The sequence below is a fragment of the Gossypium arboreum genome, chromosome 5, assembly GCF_025698485.1.
Source record: "Gossypium arboreum isolate Shixiya-1 chromosome 5, ASM2569848v2, whole genome shotgun sequence".
NCBI lineage: Eukaryota > Viridiplantae > Streptophyta > Magnoliopsida > Malvales > Malvaceae > Gossypium > Gossypium arboreum.
In genome coordinates this window covers 9,805,064-9,829,615 of record NC_069074.1, presented here as the reverse complement: position 1 = coordinate 9,829,615, position 24,552 = coordinate 9,805,064, and the positions used below count along the sequence as shown (strand labels likewise).

Genomic DNA, 24,552 nt, shown 5'->3' with positions numbered 1-24,552 from the left:
TAAGATAGAAAAACTTCAACCACTAGCTTAAGGAAATGTTTTTAGTTTGAAGATAAAATTATAAATATATCTATTGTTAAAAAAATTCTTTCACACACACGTAATATGTATGACATAATCTAGTATTAATAAAAACAATATTCTATATATATTTCATCGGTTAAAATTTTATATTATTGACAAATATAATTATATTAAAATATTAATTATTTGAATTATCAAAATATTTGAAAAATTCAATACCAGTATAATCCTCTCCTTATATTAACATATTTTTATATTATAACTATATTTAAAATGTTATATATTTATATGATTTTCATGGTTTAATAAAATTGTGTATTTATATCCTAAAAAAATTAGATTTATTCCTAAAATATTTATATCATTTTTGCACATTATACAATATATTAAAATAATTAATTTTTGATCATATTTAATACTAATTTCACCCATAAAAGTCCAATTCCCAACTGTTTTCCTTCATTCCTCTTCTCATTTCTCTCCTGCTTTCTTCTCTTCTTCTCTCCTAATTCTCATCTCTTCTTAAATCTCCTTCAAACAACCATTTTATTTTATTTTCATTTCTAGTGATGTGAGGCATCACTATAAATCTTATTTAATTAAATAAAATTTAAATACAACATGGAAATTAGGGATAGTAACATAGGTTAGATGTTATTAAATTTATTATTGTTTTACAATTGGCACGTTTTATTTCACTACTCATCATGTTTCTTTATAAATTTTATCTACACGCTGTCCTACTTTATTTTAATTTAACTTTGATTAGTTATTTTAATATTTTATTTTTTAAGTTAAAAAATATTTAAACATGAAAATATGGTTTTTCTATATTACATTATTACGATTTTAACTTTTAATATATATAAATATATAAGGGCAAAATGATAACTTCATATAGTGGAATAAGATAGAGCGGTACAAACAATTATCATAACCGCTTCATACTTATTATCCCAAAAAAAATTTACAATGTCCCATCTCGTATCTACTTTTCAAGAGAAAAAAATATTCTCAATTCGAAGTGGATAAGTCTGAAATCCATCAAGTTATTCGAATTGTACCATCTCTAACAAAAATTATAAAAACAACACAACATATTCATTAAACACAATTAATATAAGAGTAACTGTTTGAAATATAGTGGAGTTTTTAAACATATATTTTAACTTTTTAACTTTATATGTACAAAATACATTTTCAATCCACTCGTAAATCTAAAAATTCCACAACTTACATATAAAATATTTAGGATGATATAATGAAGATTGGAATTGTGGTGGAGGGATATGAAAAAAGATGATGATATATAGAATAAAGTAATGTGGGTGATTATGATTTAATGATGTGAAGTATCTTTAATTTCCTTTTTGTGCAAATGTTTTGTCCACTTTCTATCTATCTTATTACTGCTACTATTTCGTTTTGTACATAATGGATGATTAATATATATTTATAGGGAAAGCACAATGACGAGTCTTTCAAAGTTTAAAAAGAATTCCATTCAATTTTGGCTGGCTGGACTTCCATAATTTTTCTTTTTGCATTTTGGATTCAATCAAACATGCCCTTTTTTGTAAATGTAAATGTATGAAATGGGGATCAGGTATACATAGCTTGTCAAGTTTTCCTTTACCAACATGGCTTCTTGAATGTCACTTTCCTTTATTTTTAATTTTTGCTAAACTTGATTAGATGGTCCACGCCTAAAATAGAAAATTCTCTATTTAGATTATTTTAGTTTTTAAAAGTTTTAATTTAATAAAAATAAAATTACAATTTAATCTTCACTACAAATAATAAAATTATTATTTAAATTTTAAAAATTATAAATATATAAGTTATTCAAATAATAAAATTATATTTTATTATCATAAAATTAAAATTTAATTCGATATTCTTAAAAAATTTCTATCTCCACCCCTAGTATGTTATTTAATCTATCGTCAAAATTTAAAGCTTGCTTACGTTAACTCATATAATTCTATAAGATTTATAGATTCAGAGTATAAATTTTACAAGTGTACGTTTTATCACAATGGCAGGCGTCAAACAAAACTATAAGTTACAGACACAACTTTACTTCAAAGAAAGTAAGAAAGAGAAAACATAAATTGGATTTGATTAGAGTTTCTAGAAAAATATATGGGGATTTTCTTAATATTTGTGTTTTTAGGGTTTGCGCACTTGTCACAACTTTTCGCGCTCGGGTTTGAATAGAATGCCGACAAATCAATATGATATTGATAAGGATTAACAAATATTCCAATAGTTTTTTTTTTTTCTTCTTCTTCTTTTTTGCCAGAATAGATATGGTGTCCTTAAAGCTACCTTTAAACATTATTAATGATTAACATCATTTTTATGCACTATTTTCTTTGGACCTATCAAAATAAAACTAAATTAATTTTACACATTCTCAATTTTTTTACTGTTAATATTTTAACAAATTAATTATTAAATTTGTTAATGTAATTATAATCATTATTTATGTAAAATTTAATTTATATTGATATAATATATTGTTTATATTAATATTGTTATTATTAAACTGTTAAAATATTAATAATATAAAAATTATAAAGTATTAACATACATTAATTGTCTTTCTTCCATTTAAATTATTGTGGAACTTGTCCAGTGCCACACATTTAAGGATGTTGTTAACCTTCAGATACGAACAAGTTAAAGGCATCGAAGTCATGAATTCCGTTTTCAGTAAAATTTGAATATGTAAAGCATAATGATCGCGTCGGTCTAATTAATAAAGACAACAACTTCACTGTTTAATTATGTTTTGATTTTTTTTTTACTTATTTCAAAAATAAACTTTTAAATGCCATACGAAAAATTATTACCATGTTCATTAATAGGCAAAACATTTTATTCGTATATTAAAATAAACATTTTGTCCACTGCTAATAAAAAATCTATAAGTTTAATAAAAGAAATTCTACAAATGTTATTAGGATATCACTAAGTGTTTTTCTTTTACTACTTTATTATATCCTAAAGTCACGTAATGTTATCTCATACTTGCTCGTGAAGACTTTTAACTGTATTAACGATAGAGGGAGGGATAAAGATTTTTTTTAATAATATATACATCACACATATAATAAAAATAATTACATATTATTATTGATTTATTAAAATTAAAGTTAATGTATAAAAGTTATATATTAGAATTATGATCTTTAAATTATATATTCGTAATTTTTATAATATTTTATCCTCATAAAAGAGAGAACCACCTTTTATGTGTTAATTTAAAATATTAAAATTATAAGGTTTGAAGATTTCAAAAATTAATGGATTTAAGTACACTTTCACATTAATTTTTTGTTGTTAATGATTTGACATGACAAATATTAATTTATTATATTTTGATATTAGAATTTGTTTTACGACTTTAAGTTGTCCCTAATTTATTTTTCTCTATAACTTAAAAATTAAAATTGTAAATTTGTACATTTAGATGTGGACTGCTTTTCCTCAATTAAATGTAAATTTGAAAATTATTTGGTTACCAACTAGTTAACCTAAAATGAAACTTTTAAAATTTCAAAATAGTAGGGTGATAAAAAGATAAATTTGAATAATTGAGGGACTATTTTATAATTTTATAATAGAGTGGTAAAAAAATACAAATAATTAGGTGACTTTTGTAGCTTTCCACAATTAAATTTTAAAAAAATTATAATTGGGTTACTGCTAATATAGTTTACCATAACTTTTTCACAGCAAAAAATGCTATTTATTAATTTAATTTTTATTTTAAAATTTTAATTTGTGAGTTGGTTAAGGCTCAAATCTTGGACTCAATCTTTAAAAAAATGTTAATTTTGTAAAAGAACTATTTAACTGAACTTAAGTATCATAAATTAAGCAATATTAGTTAAATTAAAATTATCATAAATTAAGAAAACATATTTTTATCTAAAAATTACAAATTACTCGTATTTCCACTAGAAAAAGGATTTATATTTTCAAAGTTTCTTTAAATCTCATATAGGGAGTGCCGAATTTGTTTAATTTTTTCAGTTTTCGTATAAAACAAACATTTAATAAAATAAATTTAGGTTTATTTCAACTGGTTTACCTAATTATTTTTACTATATTAGTAAGAAAATCTTAAAAGGCGGAGATTCATTTATACAAATGAAAAATTAATAATATTGTTTTATACAATTTCAAAATTTTTCATGATTTAACCATTTAACTATTCAACTTATTAATATATTTTTACTTATTATGTTGTAAAATTTAAATAATTTAATATTTCTATAATATCGATCTAAACACTATATATATTAATATATATTTAATAGTTAAAAATAATTTATTTTAAACTTGATATATCTTGATCTGTATTAATACAACGTAAAATTTAATGGTTGAATTATTTAAATATTAATCATAAAAATATTTAAAATATGATATAAATAAATATTTCTTTAAATTAAAATATGTTTATTGGTTTCATAGTATAGAAGATAACCAAATATAGCTTTATTCTGAACTCTAAAAAGCATTTAAAAAGAAACACTTAAAATGAAAATTTCATAGAAGATTCCAAAAACTTTTGTGCCCAAAACCACGAGAAATGGCATTAAATTGGCCAATCCGTCACCTATTATTGGAAAAAGTACAATATTCTTTATAAAAAAATTTTAAGACGAGAAATCGCGTCGTAAATTTATCATTATTACCTAATTTATCGTTAACATATCTTGAGATTTAGAGAGGTGCGTAAAATGCGCGAGATGGGGCCCAAAAATTTTAAAGTATGAACAGTTGAGAGACCGCTTAATTATATATTATATTTATTTTTATGGTTGTTTGACTCTTTCTATGAAAATGAAATATTCAGTTTCAAATGTATATATTGTGAACATGTTTTAATTAGTTTTATAAATGTGATGGATATCTATATCTTATTTATTTTCCAATTTGTTTTCTCCTATGTTTTCTTCTCATTTTATTTATTCACTTCTGTAGTCTCTCACAACACTAGTTTTACATTATATAAATTAGATCTACTTTTATTCTATTTAAAATTTAATTTTAGTATAAATTCTTTTTAATTAATAGAATTAATTGTATTTCACATTTTAAACTATTGATAATATTTTAGATTAGTCTTCAAATTTAAAATTTTCTAATTGGATTCTCAAAATATTTATCATATCAATCAAGTCCTGTTTCTAATTTAGTCATTAGTTTCGTGTTGAATATTGTTAATGGGTAAAAATAAGTATTCTATAAAAATAAAAATGAGTGAGAGAAAATGAGGAAAAATTATTTTAAACCCTCCAAATTTTCTATCTCTATATAAATATTCAACACCCATTCTTTAAAACATATAGAAAAATTAAACATAATTATTGGTTCTCTATTTTTACCTCTTTTGTTTCTTGACCTAACTTTTTTGTTATGGGCAAAGAGAAAATTCATAATATAATATAATTTTATAATTTGTGTTTTGAAAAAATAATTTAAATAAATTAAAATTTTAGATTGGGTTTGAAAAATAAAATTTTGGGTTAAGTTTTTATTTTGGCTAAAAATGACATCAGAACCTATTTCACAAGTCTTTGTAATATCAATTTTCGATATTCTTCAGGGGCATGTAACTTGATTTGAAAATATTACTAATTTAGTTTTTAGAAATACTGAGAAAGTATGTAACGATCTAACTTTCTTTTCTTTTGTTTTTATTTTTATTTTTATTGGATTCTATTGAATGATAATTTTTTTATATCCCATACATATTAGTTCTTCAACAAAAATATTTTCAAGATTTTATATTTCTAGAATTTTTATATAGATTTTTTTATTTTAAATAATTTTGAGTTTTTAATTATTTTTAATAGAATAGGAGTAAATTTGATAGAATATAAAAAAAATTGAGGACCTAAATTATTATTATACCAATTAAAAAGTGTCATTTAATAGTTGGGTGATAAAAAAACAATTTCAAAAATTTTAATGATTAAATTGTAGTTTTTTTGTTAAGTTATCAAAATAAAAATTTACCTATAATTTAGTGACTAATGGTATAGTTTACCTTTATTTTTTTAGTGAATAGTTTACCTTTATTTTAAATAGTAAGGTTGTTGGAAGTATAAAGAAGAGGCGGCTCATGATAGGTAGCATGCTAGGCCAGGCCCATTGCTCTGCCTTTAAAATTAATACTATTAAGTTATGAGCTCTTATGGATGGGTTTCGGCCTAAACACATAGATGGCATTAATTTTTTTTAAATATTTATATTCATTTTCAAACATATTAAAAATATATATGAGTGATATGACATTTGAAATATAAACATATTCGTATTATATATATATGACTCAATATTAGTATTTTAAATTGCTGCTTTTATATGGAATATTATTAAGTATTCTGAAAGTAAAAGTTTTACTAGTAATAATAACTTCCTTTTTATAACAACATTTCATTGTAAAAAGGTTATTGTAGAATCTGTTATTTATGTTTTATTTTTATTGTTTATAACAACTCTTTCTTCTATAACAATAACAATCATTAAGTATAAAATATTAACAACCTATTCTCCCAAATTTTAGTAAATTTAATTATATCAGTGAAATAAAAGTAAATTTTAGCTAACATATCATTTCAATAAAATATATTAATTATAATTTATTAAATAAAAATAATTTATACTACTATAAAACAAGCCCTAAGGCTTTACTTACATGACATGTGTCAAATATATATTTTTTTACATGAGAAATTAATGGTTAAATTCAGTTTATAATCTCTCTTTTATTGTTGAGATTATATATGAAAGATTAAATTTTAGTTTTAATTTTTATATTTTAATTAAATTTAAATTTTAAAATTTAATCTTTATATTTTGTTTTGACTTATTACTTCAATTTTTATAATGTCTTTAGTTAGTTTAAATACTTTATGAATTTTTAAATTTAGGTCAATTACAATGTTATTTTTTTTAGTTACATGGATATCAAGTGAGTTTTTTTTAAATGCCACACTAATAAATTTAATAAAAGAATTTTAACATTATTAACAAATGAACTTAAATTTTCATATTTGAAAAGTAGAGAAACTAAATCCTACAAATAAAAATATGGAGATTAAATTTCAAATAGTGTAACCTTTAAATTTTTACTTTATAAGTTAACAAAAATATTGTTATACAAATGTATAACTACCACCTTTCTATAAGGATTGAATTTTAGTAAAAAATAGGGTCTGAAATTTTTGGGTTTGAAAATCCGGTTTTAAAGTGAGACCAATTTTCAAATAAAAAATTTGAGCTTAAATGGAGGTCAAATTCACTCCTCCTCGACTTAAACTTGTACAAGACTTTATAATATTTTTATTATCTATTTTTTATTTTTATTAACATGTATTTTATTTAATATCGCAAATATAAAAACAATAAACATGTAATGTTTCAAGGCAGGATTGGGTGTGGTGATTTTTTTGGGAATTGGATTTACAAAACTGGGTTGAGTTTTCGGGTAGCAAAAAACTGCCTCGCCCATATTACTCTGATGCCATCCTTAATTAAGGCTATCCAACTTTTTAGAATTGAGTAAGTTCAATTATTTGTTTTTAATTTGGTTTAATCCGTTTAAGCAACTTTTGTAGAAAATTGTACCGTAAGCTCTAAGCTCACACCACAATTTTTAGCATTTTTATGACAAATTTGAGTATTGATATAAGTTAAAAATTTTAATAAATTTGACAGCGATTTTTCTCCATCTTTACATGATCCTCCACGAGGGCTTTTTTATTTGTTTGCATAAAAAATCCCAAGGAGAAAAAAAATTCATGGGATCAAGGGGAAAAATATCAATACTTTTAGTTCACATGGATATAGTATGAAAATAGGGGCTCCGTGAACCTCTTCATTCTTCATTTTCAAAAGTCTAATCAATAGGGGCATGTGAATATGTTCGACAATATGGGCACAAAATGAAGCAATCAAAATTTTTTTTTAATTACAAATTGGGTTAAATTTAAGATTTAAAATTATATTAAATAAATTAATTGAATTTTAATTCCACCGATAGTAACTTGAAAGATATAACCACATTATTTCTTCATTTTAAATGTTGTCTATTTTTTTTTGAAAAATGCATAACAAATAAAATAATGTATTAATATAATTATATATTGCAGGTTTGGTTGAAATGAAGAATCTTGAGGTTGAGCAGAAGATAAATAATGTAGAAATCATTGGATCAAGATATCAAGAGTTTAAATGAATGAGATCCTTTAATTGCTATTCACATGTAACTTGCCTACTATTATGATAGCCTAGGTGTCCTATTTTATTTTTACAAAGTTAGGATTCTCATCATAATGCTAGTAATTATGTTATTCACCATAATTAAAGTTGTTGAATAACTTAAAACAAAAACGACACTTGTTTTATAATTAAATATGGGGAACTTAGTGAGTAAGCAATTTGGTAAAGTAGAAGCCTAGAAGGGTGTTTTCGGTAGCTTGCTCCAATGCAATGGTTGCAACAATTAGAACTCAAAGTCAAATCAGCACAACTGCAAAGGGTCTGGTTAACAAACTCCAACCTACAGCAGTTTAAATGGGAATTTTCTAGACACTAAATAATTATTTCATCGAATCTTTTCTAATTTAAGATTTAATATTAAGAAGCAGTCAGATTTTTTTATTTTAAAAATAAAAATAAATAAGATAAATGACTGGTTTTACATTTGCTTATAAAATTTTAAATTTTTTACTTCACTGTCTTAAATAATTATAATCATCACTATTAAGGGTCCAACTTTTAAAATCTTCATCGTAATTTAATTTTAAAATTTTATATTAATTTTAAATTTTTAAAATTTTATTTTGAAAAAATAATTTTTGTTTTATGACTTTTGAATATTGTTTGATAAACAACATTTCTATAAAATAGTAAATTTTCAAGTAAATAAAAATAACTAATAATTTTTATATGATAACTTTTTGATTTTTAAATAGAAAATTTAAATTATTTTTATTATTTTAATTATAAAATATTTATATTTATATCATAAGATATTAAAATTAATTATAGATTAAATTTTAAAAAAGAATTTAATTGGATTTCAAATAACGATAATTTTTGAACTTGGATTTTCAATTTTATTTGCTCAGGCCTAATCATCATCATCATTATTATTATTTATATACACTCCTGTCTATGCAGTCGTCCACTAGATTTTATATGCCTTGAATCTGGAGGCACTGACATTGAGATATCTGAGTCTTATAGTGGTATTGGAAGGGCATGGACTGGTTTTCTTGGCTTTCAAAAACAGGCCTTGAGCCATCCCTGGTTTACGAGTACGGCCTTTCATTTTCCCACAACGAGCTTGAAGAAGAAGACATAGTATACTTGGACCATGAGTTTCTCCAAAGCATGGGCATATCAATAGCTAAACACAGGCTGGAAATTCTCAAGCTTGCAGGGAAAACCAAAGGAAATCAGACGAGTGGTTGGAGACCAGTAGTGCGGAGCCTCATGTCGGCAATCAAGAGAACAAAAAGGAGCTTATCAAAGTACATGGGGGCAATGGTGGAGAGAGAAGCGTCGGCTCTTGTTATTGTTAATCGAAGGAATAAATGGAAAGGTGGCGCAATGTTGAAGAGAAAGAAGAGGGTGGGGATGGGTGCAGAAGGGCGGCTGCTGCTCACCAATGGGACTCATCTTCCACCAATCACAATGGTGCTAAAGTACCAGAAGAAAGAGAAAAGGGAAAAGGGAAGTTGGTTAGATGGTGCTGAAGAGATGAAGTGGGATGCATTGTTCCAGGATTTGAAACCAACTTGATCAAATAACTTGGTTTATTCATCAATTACGATGACAAATATTAGTGGTAAATATGGTTGTTCCTTAATTTCATAAACATTTCTCATGATCCCATGCACAATCTGAATGGTGAGAGATGAGTTTTTTTAGTTTCGTTCCACCACTTTTTACTTTTTTTTCTTATTTTTTTCTTTTGCGTTTACAACATAGGAGGATTGGCATTTTTAATATTTACTGGTAGAACTTGTGAAAGCCAGGCTTTGGCTGCACATCCAAAGAAGCCGAGCCTCTTTCAGTATAAAACTGTCTCCTCCGCCTTTTTTATTTATTTATTTAATTATTATAAATGTCTTAATGATCATTTTTCATTTTTCTTAAGGAAATAAAGAAAAAGAACAGACGAGGAAAGGCTATAAAAGAACTATTTTTCAGTTGTGCAATTGGAAATTTGCATTGCAAAGTAGAAAGTTGTGTATTATTATTATAAAATTAAAATGATTGTTTATGGGGTGAAAAAAAAAGTATTAACCCCAGTCTTGTACTAGAATAAATAAATCCGAGAAATGTACAAGGAAATGTCTGTGTGTGTGTGTATGTTTTTTTTTTCCATAAATTAGTGGGGAAACTATTATAATGGCTGTATACTCTAATGCATACCGCGTACATCAAGAAAAATTCAATAGAGAAAATATTAAAGACAATGACTGCAATGTTCATAGTGCCAGAAAATGACTAGAGAGAAACAATCTTGATCAACTATATTTTAATCTTTCATCATCAAAGTGTATTAATGATGAATTTCGGTGAATTCTGATCTCCAAAAAGACTTTTCTACATTGCTCACCCACAAATCCAATCTCCAAATCACCCAGCCTCATTTATATATTTATAAAAACAACATATTGAAATTACAACTACTAATACCACTATGATCAGAGAGAGTAAAAACAACTTCTTGTGAATCTTGCTCATCAGCAAATCACTACAATAACATTGAATAAAAAAAACTCAAATAAGAAACCGCTTAGGAAAAAAAAAAGTTAAGGACATATATTATTTGTTTTTTTTTACTATCCTTTTAATTTGGCAATAAAATTATCGCCATTATTGTTTTACCTCACTGGATATGAATTATCCACTAAATTTTACCAAAAAGAAACTAATTTTGTTATATAATATAAAATGATATAAATATTAATATACAAATGTATCAAAATTTGTTTAATTTTAAATTATTTATATAGTTATAATTATATAACCTTATTATTAGTAAAGATTGTATTTATTGATAAACGTTGGGTGCAGTGGTAAGATAATTGTACTCTCAAAGAGAGGGTGTAAGTTTCAACCCTAGAGATTATATTGTTAGGAGTGACAATCTCAAACCTTGAACATAAACAGTAAAATAGATATAAAAAAATACTAAAATTAAAATAAGGTTTAATTCAATTTATTCAGGTTTTTCTGTTCCTTAATTTTTGAACTGTTATGATTATTGAGTTAATTTTAATTCTTGGTTGTTCCTACAAAATTTAAGCATTGAGGCCTTATACGATAGAGTTTGAAATTTTTTCATAAATATTTTAAAATAAATTAAAATTTTAAAATAATAGAAAATATTTTTATAAAGCACTTTTAAATTATTTTCATTATTATAAATATAAAAAATTAAATCATAAAATTATAATTCGATTCAAGTAGCAATGATTTTTTTAACTTACAAAACAAAAACTATCCAAGCACCACTGTTTAATTTAATTTTCCTGATCTCCCTAGTATTAGCTCCCTTACAATGTCGAGAGAGTTAGGAAACAATTGGCAAAAATTCATTTGCTTTGATGTACCTCTTTCATCCGCTTACAGTAGTGTCGGCAATCAATTTAAAATTTTTCATGGAACATAAAAATAAATCTATGACTAAACTATCATTTTGAGAAGGATTTCAAGGCAATTATACTAAACGTATTCTAAACTCACGAGATCATTTACAAAAAAAAGAAAAAGAAGGGCGGGTTATTTTGACATCATTCATGCATTGACATCATTTTGTATATTATGTATCATGTAAAGTCGTCAGTTACTTTATTAGCCAAAAAGTACATTAAATCACGTACTGATAAATAATCACAATTAGAGTTCTGCATTTATGAAAACTTGCATGACAGTTCGTAGACGGAACTTACATAACAGTTGTAGGAAAGCAGGGAAGCCATAATAGCTACTCCAATACGCATAAACACAATTCATTGTGGTTTTAACAGTTGACCGTAACGTTGCCTAGTGACATAAGTTAATGAACCAACCGTGGGAGTTTTCTCGAGTTGACAAAAAACAACACCAGAGGCTGCTTCCTTGATTGTCAAGATTTGCATCCTAAAACTGCTCATTTGGTCCTCATGACAGCAGCTGTCGCAAAATCTTGTTCTCAATAATTGACACAACTTCAGTTTACAATTCTGATTGAGTCGGCAAAGATGGCTATGCAGCCATCGAGCAGTTCTCCCAAGTCCCATATTTTGAGCTAAAGCTGCCCCCACCACTCTGTTGTGCATGCTCAGAAATAATGGCTCGGGCACAAACATCCCATGTCCTTGCTATCTCACCAAGTGACATAGGCTGTGAAAGGGTTCGCAATGATATACTAAACTTTGACTTCGCTTTTATTGAAAGGTCTTCGTACTCTTTGCTGTGAAACAGACATAAGTGACCAAAATTTTTTGTAAGGAACATAACCCCGCAGACAAATGCTAATAATTTACCAAAACAGAATACCAATCTACAACGGAGAAGAGGAAGTGATGGATGGGATTCAAGTACAATGTTTACTTACCTGACTTCAACTGGGAACTTGTCTAATAGGACGGGGGAACAATTTGGATAATTTGTGGGGACTAGCAGACGCAAGGGCTGAATTGGTGACTGCATAGTAACAAAGCATAGATCATTCAGAGAAATCATAATAATTTGAGTTAATACATCAGTTTCTTTCCATGATTTGAAAAACTTACCATTTGGGCTGACATGTACTGTGATTTCAAGTTTGAACTAAGAGCCACAGCATTGAAGGAGCACTTGACAACGGTTCCTTCACCGCCTTCAGCAGCTGTTGCCACCATACCTGGATCAACATCTTCATCACTGATATCAACAACTGTGTCTATAAGTTGTTGATTTATTTCCCTTATTTCTTCCAAAAGGGCATGATTAGCCTGCAACAGGTCCCATAAAATGTTATGTATCTAATTACATAAAGCAAATTGCACATTTCCATCTTACGAAACACCAGACTATACATCAATTACTAAATGTGAAAACTAAAATGCCAAGGTTCTATGTGGCAAAGTGACAGAACATCAGAAAGTATAATGGCAGTCAGAGAAAAATATATTGCCTACACTCAGTGCACCACTGTACAATATAACTGCAGAAATTTTATAGTCCTGAGAGAAATCATAGCTTGATTCCTGATCATTGCAGATGGTAAAAAAAGAAAGGTCAAACTGCACCCTAGAATTTAGCTGATAAGTTTCAAGGATTACAGATGAAATTGATAGAATCCATAACTAATATTTTCATTACAGGTTTTACAGACTGAACTCTGATGCTTCATCACTATGTTTGTTAATTCATGCTTATAAGGATTATACGCATTCTAAGAAAAGAAGGACGGTGTTAATGTAACAAAGTAATTACAACTACGAATCGTGCCAAATAACGATCGTAGTTATTAATAGGTACATGTATGCAAACTCATTTGCAATGCTAAAGCGTTTATGATTAATAGGTACATCCTTTTCATAGTTCAGTGAACAATCTCCTCAAATTTCAATTATGTTCACCTTAAAGAAACTCATTCCTTGGGAACAGAATCAATGTTTTTTTCTGCTCAAGATTCGCGTCAAACACTATTGATGAGTTCTCATGTACAAGTCAATGATGGTTTCCTCAAGTTGAGATTTTCTTTCTCAAGGTTGGATATAGCTGTTTGTATCAAGTGAAATTTAGGATTGAAATATAACAGGAAGACATTACAAAAACTGACCATGTAACGGAACATGTAATAGTCAACCAGCATGCAACTCAAAAGTTCTCAAGGATAAGAGTTTCAGGAAACAAGATATTCTCAAAATAATTGTGAACAGTGAAATAAGCCAATAAAGAAAAGAGATGATTGATCTGACACAAATACTTTGCGGATAATTGCATGTCACCAACAATAGAGTTTAACAACCACTTCCATTTCAAATAGAGTGCTTGTTTTTTGACTGAACAAACTTTAACAACCTCAATTTTAAAGTTATTGAAATTAAATTTTCAAGATCTTTATCAAATTGATATTTAATAGATTCTAATTCTTTCAATAGTAGTTATCTCTCCCCTTTCATCTTGACAGAGAGGAAATCGACCCCCAGTAATTGATCATCATTCCTAGCCAGCAGGCTGGGGTCGAGCTCCTCCCTTGTTGAGAATCTATATGGTTAGTAATGAAATGATAATAATGTTGAGAAAATATAGGCAACGAGTTACATTCTAAAAAGACATTAGAACATAACTTTTGAAACATTCCAAAGTGAAAAGATGAATATTCAATACAGCATAGAAGTAGAACATAGTAATTAAGTATCAGTGAGTGCTGGCAGAGGCTTCCCAAAAAGAAAATAAGCAGCAGAAATATTCAAGAGCTGACATTTAAAAAAAATGTACCACGAGCAAAGCATAATACCTCAATTCTTGGCCTCTTGACAGTAGATGTTGCCGTTGACTCCAAGTCAGATGTCTCCGAACCAGTTAACTGTTTGAAACTATCATTTATGCTACCCACAGATGATACAACATTTAGGGGCATGGCACTAGTGTGGCGCCTCATTTTCTTTGATCCGCTCATTCCATCTTGAGTGATGAAATTTCTTGCTTGTAGACGACACTTTGTCATAGCAACCAGATCCTCACCGACAGCAGCTCTAGACCCATTACCTGGTGCTGACCCAGCTATCCTGTCAGTCATGCTGACAACTGAGCCAATATCACTTACAGAAGCACACAATGCAGTAGGCGACATGGATTTCACCTGAAATTGTAGTTCATTAAAAATCAAATAAATGCAATATCTCTTTAAAAGAAGAAAAGGGATGGGAAAGTCCAAGCTTCGCCAAAAAAGGGAAAAACACTAAGCACAAAAAAGAGGAATGAAGTGTTAACTGAGCTTCACTAACCGCCTTCATTAAACGTTCAAGAGGCTGCTCGGTAATGTTTGACTTGCTAGAAACAGTTGTCAAAACATTAGCATGAGTTCCATCAGTGAACTCTGCGAGCAGAGGTGAGGCAGATATCCCAGGAGTGCCAATTGCAAGTGATTGAGAACCTGCTTGAACACCAGTTCCTTGTTGGTGTCCAATATTTGCAACATTTGAGAGAGAGGAAGTGCCTGGAGCAGGTTTTTCAGATTCCCCAGGCATAGGTGATGGAGCCAAGGGAGTCGAAGGTGAAGGAACAACAAAAGGTGAGTTTGCAGACTGCAAAGGGGTTCCAGTTTTTGAGATAGATGGTAGCAGACTCTGCTGATCAATCTGTGGGGAAGAATGCTGAGGCATCTGAGGAGATGCAGCTGGATGGAGTTGAGGTGAAGAAATAGGAAATTGAACACCTGGTTTCAACTGTTGATGGGTATAAGTTTGTCGCTGGCCAGCTGGGAGGTGCTGTTGGAAAACACCTGGCTTAACGCTAATCCCCTGCTTCATATCATTTACATCATTCATCTGATGCAGCTGTGGCATCTGGTGTGCCTGCAATTGAGTGGGCAGCTGTTGCTTTGCTTGCTGCTGCTGCTGTTGCATTAGTTGATGCTTCTGCTGCATAATCTGATGCTGCATCTGCCGCTGTTGTTGTAACTGTTGTTTGTACTTTTGCGACTGCAGAATTTGCTGTTCCTGCTGTTGTTTCATATGCTGGTGCTGAAGCATGTTGGAATTTGACTGGAGAGGATTCATATTTTGCTGCAGGACACTTAACCCACTTTGTGATGACAAACTATTAAGATTTGCCTGTTGGGAGTTACTTGCAGGATTCTGTTGCAAAGGTCCTGGTGCAACCTGCTGCATTGAGCCTAGAGCATTACCTTGTCCTGGATCCAAATTTGAACCTGGTTGCAGCGAATTTAACATGGTCTGCTGTGCTGTTGAAACCCCAGGTAAAGAAGACAAGGTATTATGCTGCAAGCTTGTCATGTTGTTAGGCTGCATTGTTGGCATAGAACCTTGTAAATTTATTGACTGCAACTGAGGATTCATTTGATTATCATGAGATTGCGTTTGATTACTTTGAGGTTGAGGCTGCTGCATGGAATGCATATGAGGTGGAGGAAGCTGTCCTTGCTGCAGAGCTGAGACAGGCTTCCTTGGCCTATTGGTATTTATAAAGTTTATTATCTGCTTCTCATACGAACTCAACTTGTCCTTGAAAGCCGGTACTATATTAGCTTTGGAAACAGTTAAGAAATGTAGAATGCGCTCCAACATGGTCTTGAATATTTTCAACTTCTCAAGCTGCTCCGACTTTGGCTGCTGTGGAAGAGAATCATGCTGGAAAATAGAAGAATTGTTTTAACTGAAGCAAGTAGAATAACAAACCACTATTACATCAGATAAGCATAAAGTGCAACCAGTAAACTGTGCCTAAAGGAAGGGTATTCAAGTAGCAATTAAAAAGCGGTATGGGATCAAAAGCGTCCTGAAGTGTAGTGAAGTCCTCTTCATATTCAATTTAGAGATACAGGGTGGCAGAGGTTCATGCAGATGGGTTCTACTACTCTTTGAAGGTGTACTATGTGAAAGGATAAACCTACCTGCAGCAACTTGGCAGCAATTTTCTGGTGCATCTCATTTAATTCAGAGAAGTATGTCTCTTTCATGGCCTTGATCTGCAACATTAAATCAGGAACAGGATGGTTAGCCAACAACTAAACCATTCAATTCATCTAGAATCATGGTTTATTAGAAAAGTAAAAATATTTTTCCATTTTCTGATAAGTCAGTACTGATTTTAGTTAAACACAGAAGAAACAAAGGTAATAACAAATGATGATTACTATGAAATCAAGCATGCAAAATCTTTGTAGTAGTCCTTGGGCCTTAGGTTTCTTGCTAACACATCTTAATGGATCTTTCAAATGAAACTAAAAAGTATATATAAGCTTTATTTTCTTTCCTCTAAGAACATTCAAGTCCTTATAACCAAATAAGTCAATCAGAAAATATCTGAATTTCATTTCCCCAATTACTTTTTAAGTTCTAATTCTTCCGTTTCATAGTTCCTGTAAAGAGACACATCACAACATACTCAGGGTTCAGGGGTTTTACATTCTTAAACCAAGTTGTAAGCATAATTATTATCTTAGGAGAATGGGCCAAGATAGTTTTTACCTTTTGATAGACCTCTTCTTGCCAATCACCCCCATTAGAATGTCCTGTTTGAGCTGTGGAATCTAAAGATGCTAAAAGAAGATACATAAAGAATAATGAAAATTTTTGGAGCAAGAAGAATTACAAAATCATAATTTAAACGGAAGAAAATTGGTTATACAAAAAAATACATGATTTTGTTGCATGTCTAAAAGAACATTGAAATAAATACCTTGTGGAAGAGGAATAAATTTGAGCAGAATATGACCAATTCTCAAAGAAAATTAAGGTGCACATAGCATAGAAGGGGAGACGCAGGGATCATAATGCAGTCAATAATGAATTCTTAAGTCATAAGATTCCATCAGACACACCACGGGTACAACAGCAAAGCATTTGAAGAAACCATTAAACATTTTGGACTTGAATATATGAAAAGGTTTTATTGCTAGTTTCTGCAACTAACCATGCATATCCAAGTTTTTTAGGTTATGCATTAAAAAGCATGCTCCCTGCAATCCCATTCAAATGCCTTTTCCTTTTGGGATATTCCAAGATCTATGTCTACTCTACTAAAGCAGCAATTCTGTAAAGTTTCCATTGTGATACATAAAAGATCAAGTCAGAGTTCAAACATCATTCTTAACTATCAAGGCTAGTTATAGATTTTCTCAAGTTTAAAGCTAACTATTTGCCACCTACATCTAAGTTCAGTTGGAATATAAATAAATGATTGGTAAGTTTAAGTGAGAAGGAAGACCTAAAATAAGTTAAATAATTTCTGCTATTGACCTATTAAACCACTGAAAGCTAAATCTGGTAAGCTAATAAGGGTGAATCAGACTAAAGCATTAAAATGACTTGTGGAACAAGTTAGACACAAGGGATGTACAGTTCAGATATAAAACTTAACTAAATCTACAGCACAAATATCATGTCTCAGCGGAAGCAGTGAAACTGAGCCAAGACACCACTAAAACAATCGAGTTTTGACACCCTTTAGACCATTTCATGCAGGAAAGAAATGCCTCGCTGTAATCACTTGCTTATCTGGACATTCTTTGTGCATCCTTCTCCCAACAAAACTCCTAACATTTGCAAGCATGTTTACCCTCTAGTTTGATGCAAAAACAGTAACAAGCGGATTTCAAGGACTACAATCTCCTAATCATATATTTCATGTTGAGCTCCATGTTGGGAATATCTTGAAAGTTAGATTACTAGGAAGTACAAAGATACAAACGTTGGACAGAGGAATTGAGTGGAACCAACCTGACATAATCAAACAAACTGCTAGAAATTTCAGACTATTCTAAATTTGAAATGAAGTTGAAGCCGTGGACATGTTTAGTTGAGCTCAATAACTCACTGCAAAATTTTCTTCTTTTTAAAATTAACCAACAAAACATGACCACTTCTTTCCTTTACACAGTAAATAGTTTAACTCTTTCCTGAAAAAAGTTCTACATTCAATAGGACAACTCACTGAATGAAGGAGAAATAACTGTTTGTCAAAGTGAATAGATTAACCCAGTAGTTCCTTCATGGTTTAACAAAACCGTTGCACAATTACTGCAGCAAAGCATTAACAGTGACATGATAGCAAGGTCACAGCAGTTAAGACCTCACAATGATAAGGGCGACAACAATGTTTCTCATGGTATCAAAAGCCAGGCAGTGTCTATGATCAGCTAATGAAGGCAAGGGTGCCGGTAATTTTCCTAGCATCTGTTTTCCGAGCTACAGATTAATTATCTAGCACAATGTGCTTCTGATGTGATAGCAGAGCCAAGTTTAAGAAGATATTCTCTTAATATCCTCAAGTAGGAAAGGAAATTACTTTCTATAGTAGAAATGTAATGCAAAACTAAAGCATCAACTATGAAAATTGTGTAGTTGGTGTATAAGAGGAAAGAGAATTCAGGGCTATCTGAGGAAATATTTAAAGATCAGTTAAATAACACAATATCAGAAAGCAACAAAGAAATAAGGCAAAGAGCAACAGTATGTAACTGCAAAAATTCAAAAACATACTTGATGATGTCTCCGGAACAGCTCTCTGTGATTGATACAACTGCTTTTGCTGATCTATCAAATTTTGTGATTGAAGCAAGGAACTTGATGTTTGACCTGATGCTTGAAGTCTCTGCTGCATATTTTGTTGCACTTGATTGGGCTGCTGTTGCAAACCCAACTGTTGCTGCAACTGAGTAGGCTGTGATTGCATCTGAGACATCAGTTGCTGCTGCTGTTGTGGCTGCTGGGATGTCTGTCCTTGAGTTGGCAGTAAATTAGGTGCAGTCTGCTGCGTTTGTTGGAGTGCAACCTTGGGCTGGGATAGCATGTGTAAAGATTGTTGATTAGTTTGCATGCTTGAGTTACCCGACTGGGTTCCAACCAATTGCTGCTGCTGTTGCTGTAGTCCTGAAATATTACTCTGAGGACCCAACTGTTGCTGATGCATATTTGAAAGGTTGTTTTGTTGAGCCATTAACTGCTGCTGCTGCTGTTGTTGCTGCAGATTACTAGACTGGCCTAGCAGTCTCTGCTGCTGCATGTCTGCAATACTGTTTTGTTGTCCAATTAACTGATTCTGTGGTATATTTGCAGCATTTGCCTGTTGCCCCATCATGTGCTGCTGCTGCTGAGGCATCATTGACTGCTGTGTCATTGGTGTTTGTTGTTGATGAATACCAGCACTGGTGGTCTGTTGTGGCTGTTGCTGCTGTCTAAGAACTGACTGTTGATGCTGCTGAAGCATGGACTGTGTCGACTGTTGGAGAGAAGATTGCTGATTCTGTTGAAGACCAGGAAGAGTTGACTGCATGGCTGATGGCTGCATAATGGATGATGTTTGCATACCAGATTGCTGGGATGATTGCAACTGAGTAGGTGGTAGTAGGTTTTGCTGCTGCTGTTGCTGCATGTGAGACTGCAGGAGTGAAGGCTGAAGATTCCCCTGTTGAATCTTTTGCTTCATAAGTGTTTGTTGCAGCTGCTGATGATATAGCTGTTGCTGCTGCTGCTGCTGTTGAGGAAGCACCTGCTGCCTTCCTTGCATTTGCCTCTGCTGATTAGCAAAAATATTGGAAGGCATTCCTTGCCCCATTGAGTTCTGCGAAATTCCAGACATGTTCTGGATGTTGGAATTCTGTCCAACAACATTAGATATAGGATTCTGAGATAGACCAGATACAGGAGGCATTCCAGGTTGTAAACCAGCAGAACTCTGAACTCCAGCAGATGCCATGTTATTCGGAACACTCTGGGGTAACAGTTGTTGACGTGCTTGAGACTGATTACTTTGTAATGGTATAGGAATTGATTGTCCTTGACTGTGAACTTGGTTCTGCATGCCCTGAGAACCTACCACCGATATTTTTGGTTCAAAAAGAGTAGGGGAAGAACCAGAAGAAAAGAATTGAAGAGCATTTAAAACAAGATAACAAAAACCAAATTAATAATTAATACATTCAAAAAGATAACTAGACCAAAAACAGGTGAGGGCACTTGAACAATACCCAACTAGTTTAAGTGTTAATACGCTACCATTATGGGGACAAATGGGGTACAAAAATAGAAAATGTTCACTAAATTACTAACTAGAGCAAATGTCCATACATGTTAAACATTAAACGACTCTGCATGTAGAAGAATAGAAAGGACATGCGAAGGGAAAGTACCCTACTACTATAGTACATCAAAGCAATTTCTCTTTCTTGCTATTACCTGGATCAGGTGGTTTGCTGTTATTCCCAGTGTTGGGCATGGTATTCTGAGACTTGGTCTCCATTGTAAGCATCTTCAAAGATATTCTTCTCAGATAATCAGTCTGAATATGGAAATCCATAGCAGTGTTAAACAAGTTTCTTTATTATTCTAATACAAGATTCTCAAATATTTAAATTAATCATGCTTGATATTGAGTAGCATTTAGCATCTTTAGTTTTTTCCTCTCCTCTCTCTTTCCTTCCCAGATTTCTTCCATGCATATGAATAAGAAAAAACAGATAACACAAATACGAAGACACAGTGCAAACACACCTAAATATTGGTAAAGAAAAATGCAGCCAAGCACATTATGGAATGCTAACATTCGATGATTACCTGACTGCTTGCAGCTGTAAAAATCTTTTCCTCGAACCTCACAGCAATTTTCCTGAGTTCACTTAAACCCTCTTGCCCAGAAAATGGAAGATGCCTCTTCAATGTATCCATTCTATGTGCACAAAACATTGTTTAAGTTATTGAAAAAGAAATATGATATATGTAGGAATCTTCAATTGGTATATAATAAATGCTAAGAATGCGAGCTATCGGGGTCAACATAAGATTTTCCTCTTTAACTTGTTCAGGACATCCTTCATTTAATTCCGAAACCGTAGCACCTGAACTTAACAAAACCTTTCCAATATAAACAAAGTAGTCCTCATGGCCTTCATATACCAAATACATTCAAATAGACCACATAACATCAAAATTACCATAGTTCAGAGAATGTTGTAGAAAGACAAGGTCATTAGTGTACCTTATAGCAATAAGTTATTTAATAAAAGAACCACCAAATCTTGCAAGGATACAAAGATCTAAAAGAAGAATGCATCTTTATTCAATCACATAGTTGATTAAATAATGATACCAAGTGTAGCAGATAGAGTTGGACCTGGACAAAATAGCTTAGCTACATTAAGCTAAATTTACGTGGCTAACATAGTGTGACCCCAAACTATGGGTAAAGCAAGCTTTGATTCTGAAGCGCTACTAAACAAAACAGGTCCATTTTAATAAGAAACATACTGTTATTGATGCTATTGTTTCTCACAGCATACAACGACCCACAGGATTTCAGCAACTTAACAAGTATATTTAACGGAGAATTATACCATAAAATTGACTTACATCTTGTTGACAATTCTTTGTCGTGAGTCGGGCTGCAAAGTGGTTCTCCAATCACCACTGTCCATGTTGGGCTCTCCACTAGGAGGAGTAGGCCTCCAGTTATTCGTATCCATGAAATTCTGACAAGAGAAAACAACAGTCACAAACATATCCAATCTGAATTTCCCTAGTCATAAATTGGAAGTAGTCAATTTGAAATAAATTACTTCTCAAATATGAAAAACGTTTGGCAAAGTTCTTTTCAGTAATACTTCCCTCCCCATCCTAAGTTTCTACTACTGGTAAGAGCCTCGGGAAAACACAGACTTTGTTAAAATTTCTCCTTATTTCCCCCCAAAGAAACCAAAAAGAATAAATCCATACATAAGAGCAGAATGTACTGTAATGTTGTAACACAAGGGGGACAGTTTACATCATTTGCAGCAACATTTTAGTTCTAACAAAATGACGGCAAGTTATTAGACACTCATAGACACCCTACGACCATGATTGAAGTTGAACATGATCTTTCCCGATGTAAACCAAAACTTTACAACCGAACATCAATTTCGTTGATTAATACTAACACAAGGTGATCTTTTTAAGATTCCATTTTCTTTCTCTCTGTTTGCCCCACTAGCCCAGCGCATATCACTGGCAAGCAATGCTTATATTCAAGTAATAGCTATTCAGTAAAGAATTAAATTGTTGGTTGGCTTCCGAGAAAGCTACCTAGACTCATCGTTATAAAAAATTTGAGCCCTCTAACCAAAAAAAGCAACTGAAACTCTTGCAGCTAATTTTTTTTTTTTTTGACAATTTCCCGAAGAAATCAGCCCCTTTAAGTAGAATTTTAGCGTAAATTATTAATTACAAAAAAGAAAAAAAGAAAAAAATGTATATATGTAAGTACTTGCTTTGAGGCTTGCTTCCGTTATCGAGTATCAAAATATTCAATCAAGCTTTATACTTTTTTTTCACAGCAGAAACTATATATGTAAATGCAATGTTACTGGTGAAACAATGATATTCAAAAAATAAAATAAAATCTTTCATTCTTGAAAGTAAAGACCTAATCGCAAGTAAAATTTCTGAGGATATTCAAGCAGCAGAACCCTAAAATCTATAACTTTTTTTTGAAATTTTTACCTCGAGAAGGAGGCCCTAATTAGAAACAGTGATCGGCTTCAAGAATTCCAGAAGAATGTATTTCCCAATTCCGAAACAGAGATGAGCTTCGAGAATTCTTGAAGGATGTATTTTGCAAATATGGAATTCCTTAAGGAAGTATGTTTTTTTTTTTTTTTGATCGAAACTTCGAGGAAGTATGTTTGGTTGTAAAGAAAGCATAAGAAAAGGGAAATTAAAAGAGAGAGAACAGACCAAAGTTGATGAATTATCTTTTATATAAACACAACCGTCTCTATGTTTATCGCCCTTGTTTTAATTGTCTTATTATTAATATTATTATTGTTATTATTACTGCATCGAAATCCAAATAATCAAGGGATACATTAGTTTTCTATCAATACTAATATGCATGGATATCGATTTATTTCAATAAATCATTTCAAATTTTTGTAATCTATAAAAATATTTGATATATGTATATATTTTTATAAATATTAAATAATAAATTTAAACAAATCTTAAATATAAATACTCATTAATTATATCAGTAAAATAAATTGATAGACACTCATATGTCCCTTATTAATTGAAATTTGTATTAGAATGAAATTTAAAGTTTAATTTTTACTATTTACTATTAGAACAAAAGCTCAAGAAGTAGCACATGCAGTATTAGAATAAGTATAGATAATAAGTAGTAAAATCGTTGCACTTCCAACAAAAAACACAAATTTAAACATTAGTGATGACATTGTTAAAAGGATTAAAACAAACCTCAAACAAAATATGAATTATAAAACAAATATATAAATAAACAATATCGTATTTAAATTATTTCACAACTATTCAAATTATTTCCTCATTTTATTAATTTTTAAAATATTTTAATTTTAAGTCATGAGAGTTAAGTGAGATAGATACATTGAGAAATCAAAAAAATTGATTTTATCTTTAATTTTATTAAAACTATTCAAAATAAAATAAATAAAATTATAGTAATAAGATTAAAATAAAAATATTACCAAACAAAATAATTATATTTAATCTATACAAAATATATTTATAACATAAATTTAATGGTTATAAAATTTACTACTAATTTTTTTAAATTATCAAACTTATCTTAAATTCATTTAACAAAATAAAAATTTGTTAATTATGACTTTTCTTGTATTTGTTTCTATTGAGTAAAATTTGTTATTAACTAAACTTTTGCAAACTACAGTACTTCAAACAGACCGAACGGACCAATTATATAAGTCAACCACAATAACCTAAGCGAAGTTCTTCACTTCGATTCAGTCGTTTT

The 24,552-nt window shown here is 30.4% G+C and overlaps 2 protein-coding genes across 2 annotated transcripts; one reads left to right on the top strand and one right to left on the bottom strand.

Annotated features, from left to right (window-relative positions):
- The first annotated feature begins 9,165 nt into the window (after positions 1–9,165).
- LOC108451520 (uncharacterized) lies at positions 9,166–10,413 on the top strand. Its single transcript, XM_017749202.2, has one exon. It carries the CDS (start codon positions 9,316–9,318, stop codon positions 9,856–9,858), a length of 543 nt encoding a protein of 180 aa, XP_017604691.1. The 5' UTR covers positions 9,166–9,315; the 3' UTR covers positions 9,859–10,413.
- Positions 10,414–11,881: 1,468 nt separating this feature from the next.
- On the bottom strand, positions 11,882–23,560 carry LOC108453118 (mediator of RNA polymerase II transcription subunit 15a). Its single transcript, XM_017751049.2, has 12 exons — positions 23,262–23,560; positions 22,134–22,252; positions 21,342–21,453; positions 20,964–21,066; positions 19,269–20,600; positions 17,256–17,326; positions 16,679–16,753; positions 15,051–16,415; positions 14,561–14,905; positions 12,846–13,046; positions 12,668–12,756; positions 11,882–12,523 (listed from the first exon to the last, which is right to left on the bottom strand). Exons 2-12 carry the CDS (start codon positions 22,244–22,246, stop codon positions 12,316–12,318), a joined length of 4,014 nt encoding a protein of 1,337 aa, XP_017606538.1. The 5' UTR covers positions 22,247–22,252; positions 23,262–23,560; the 3' UTR covers positions 11,882–12,315.
- Between the last annotated feature and the right edge of the window lie 992 nt (positions 23,561–24,552).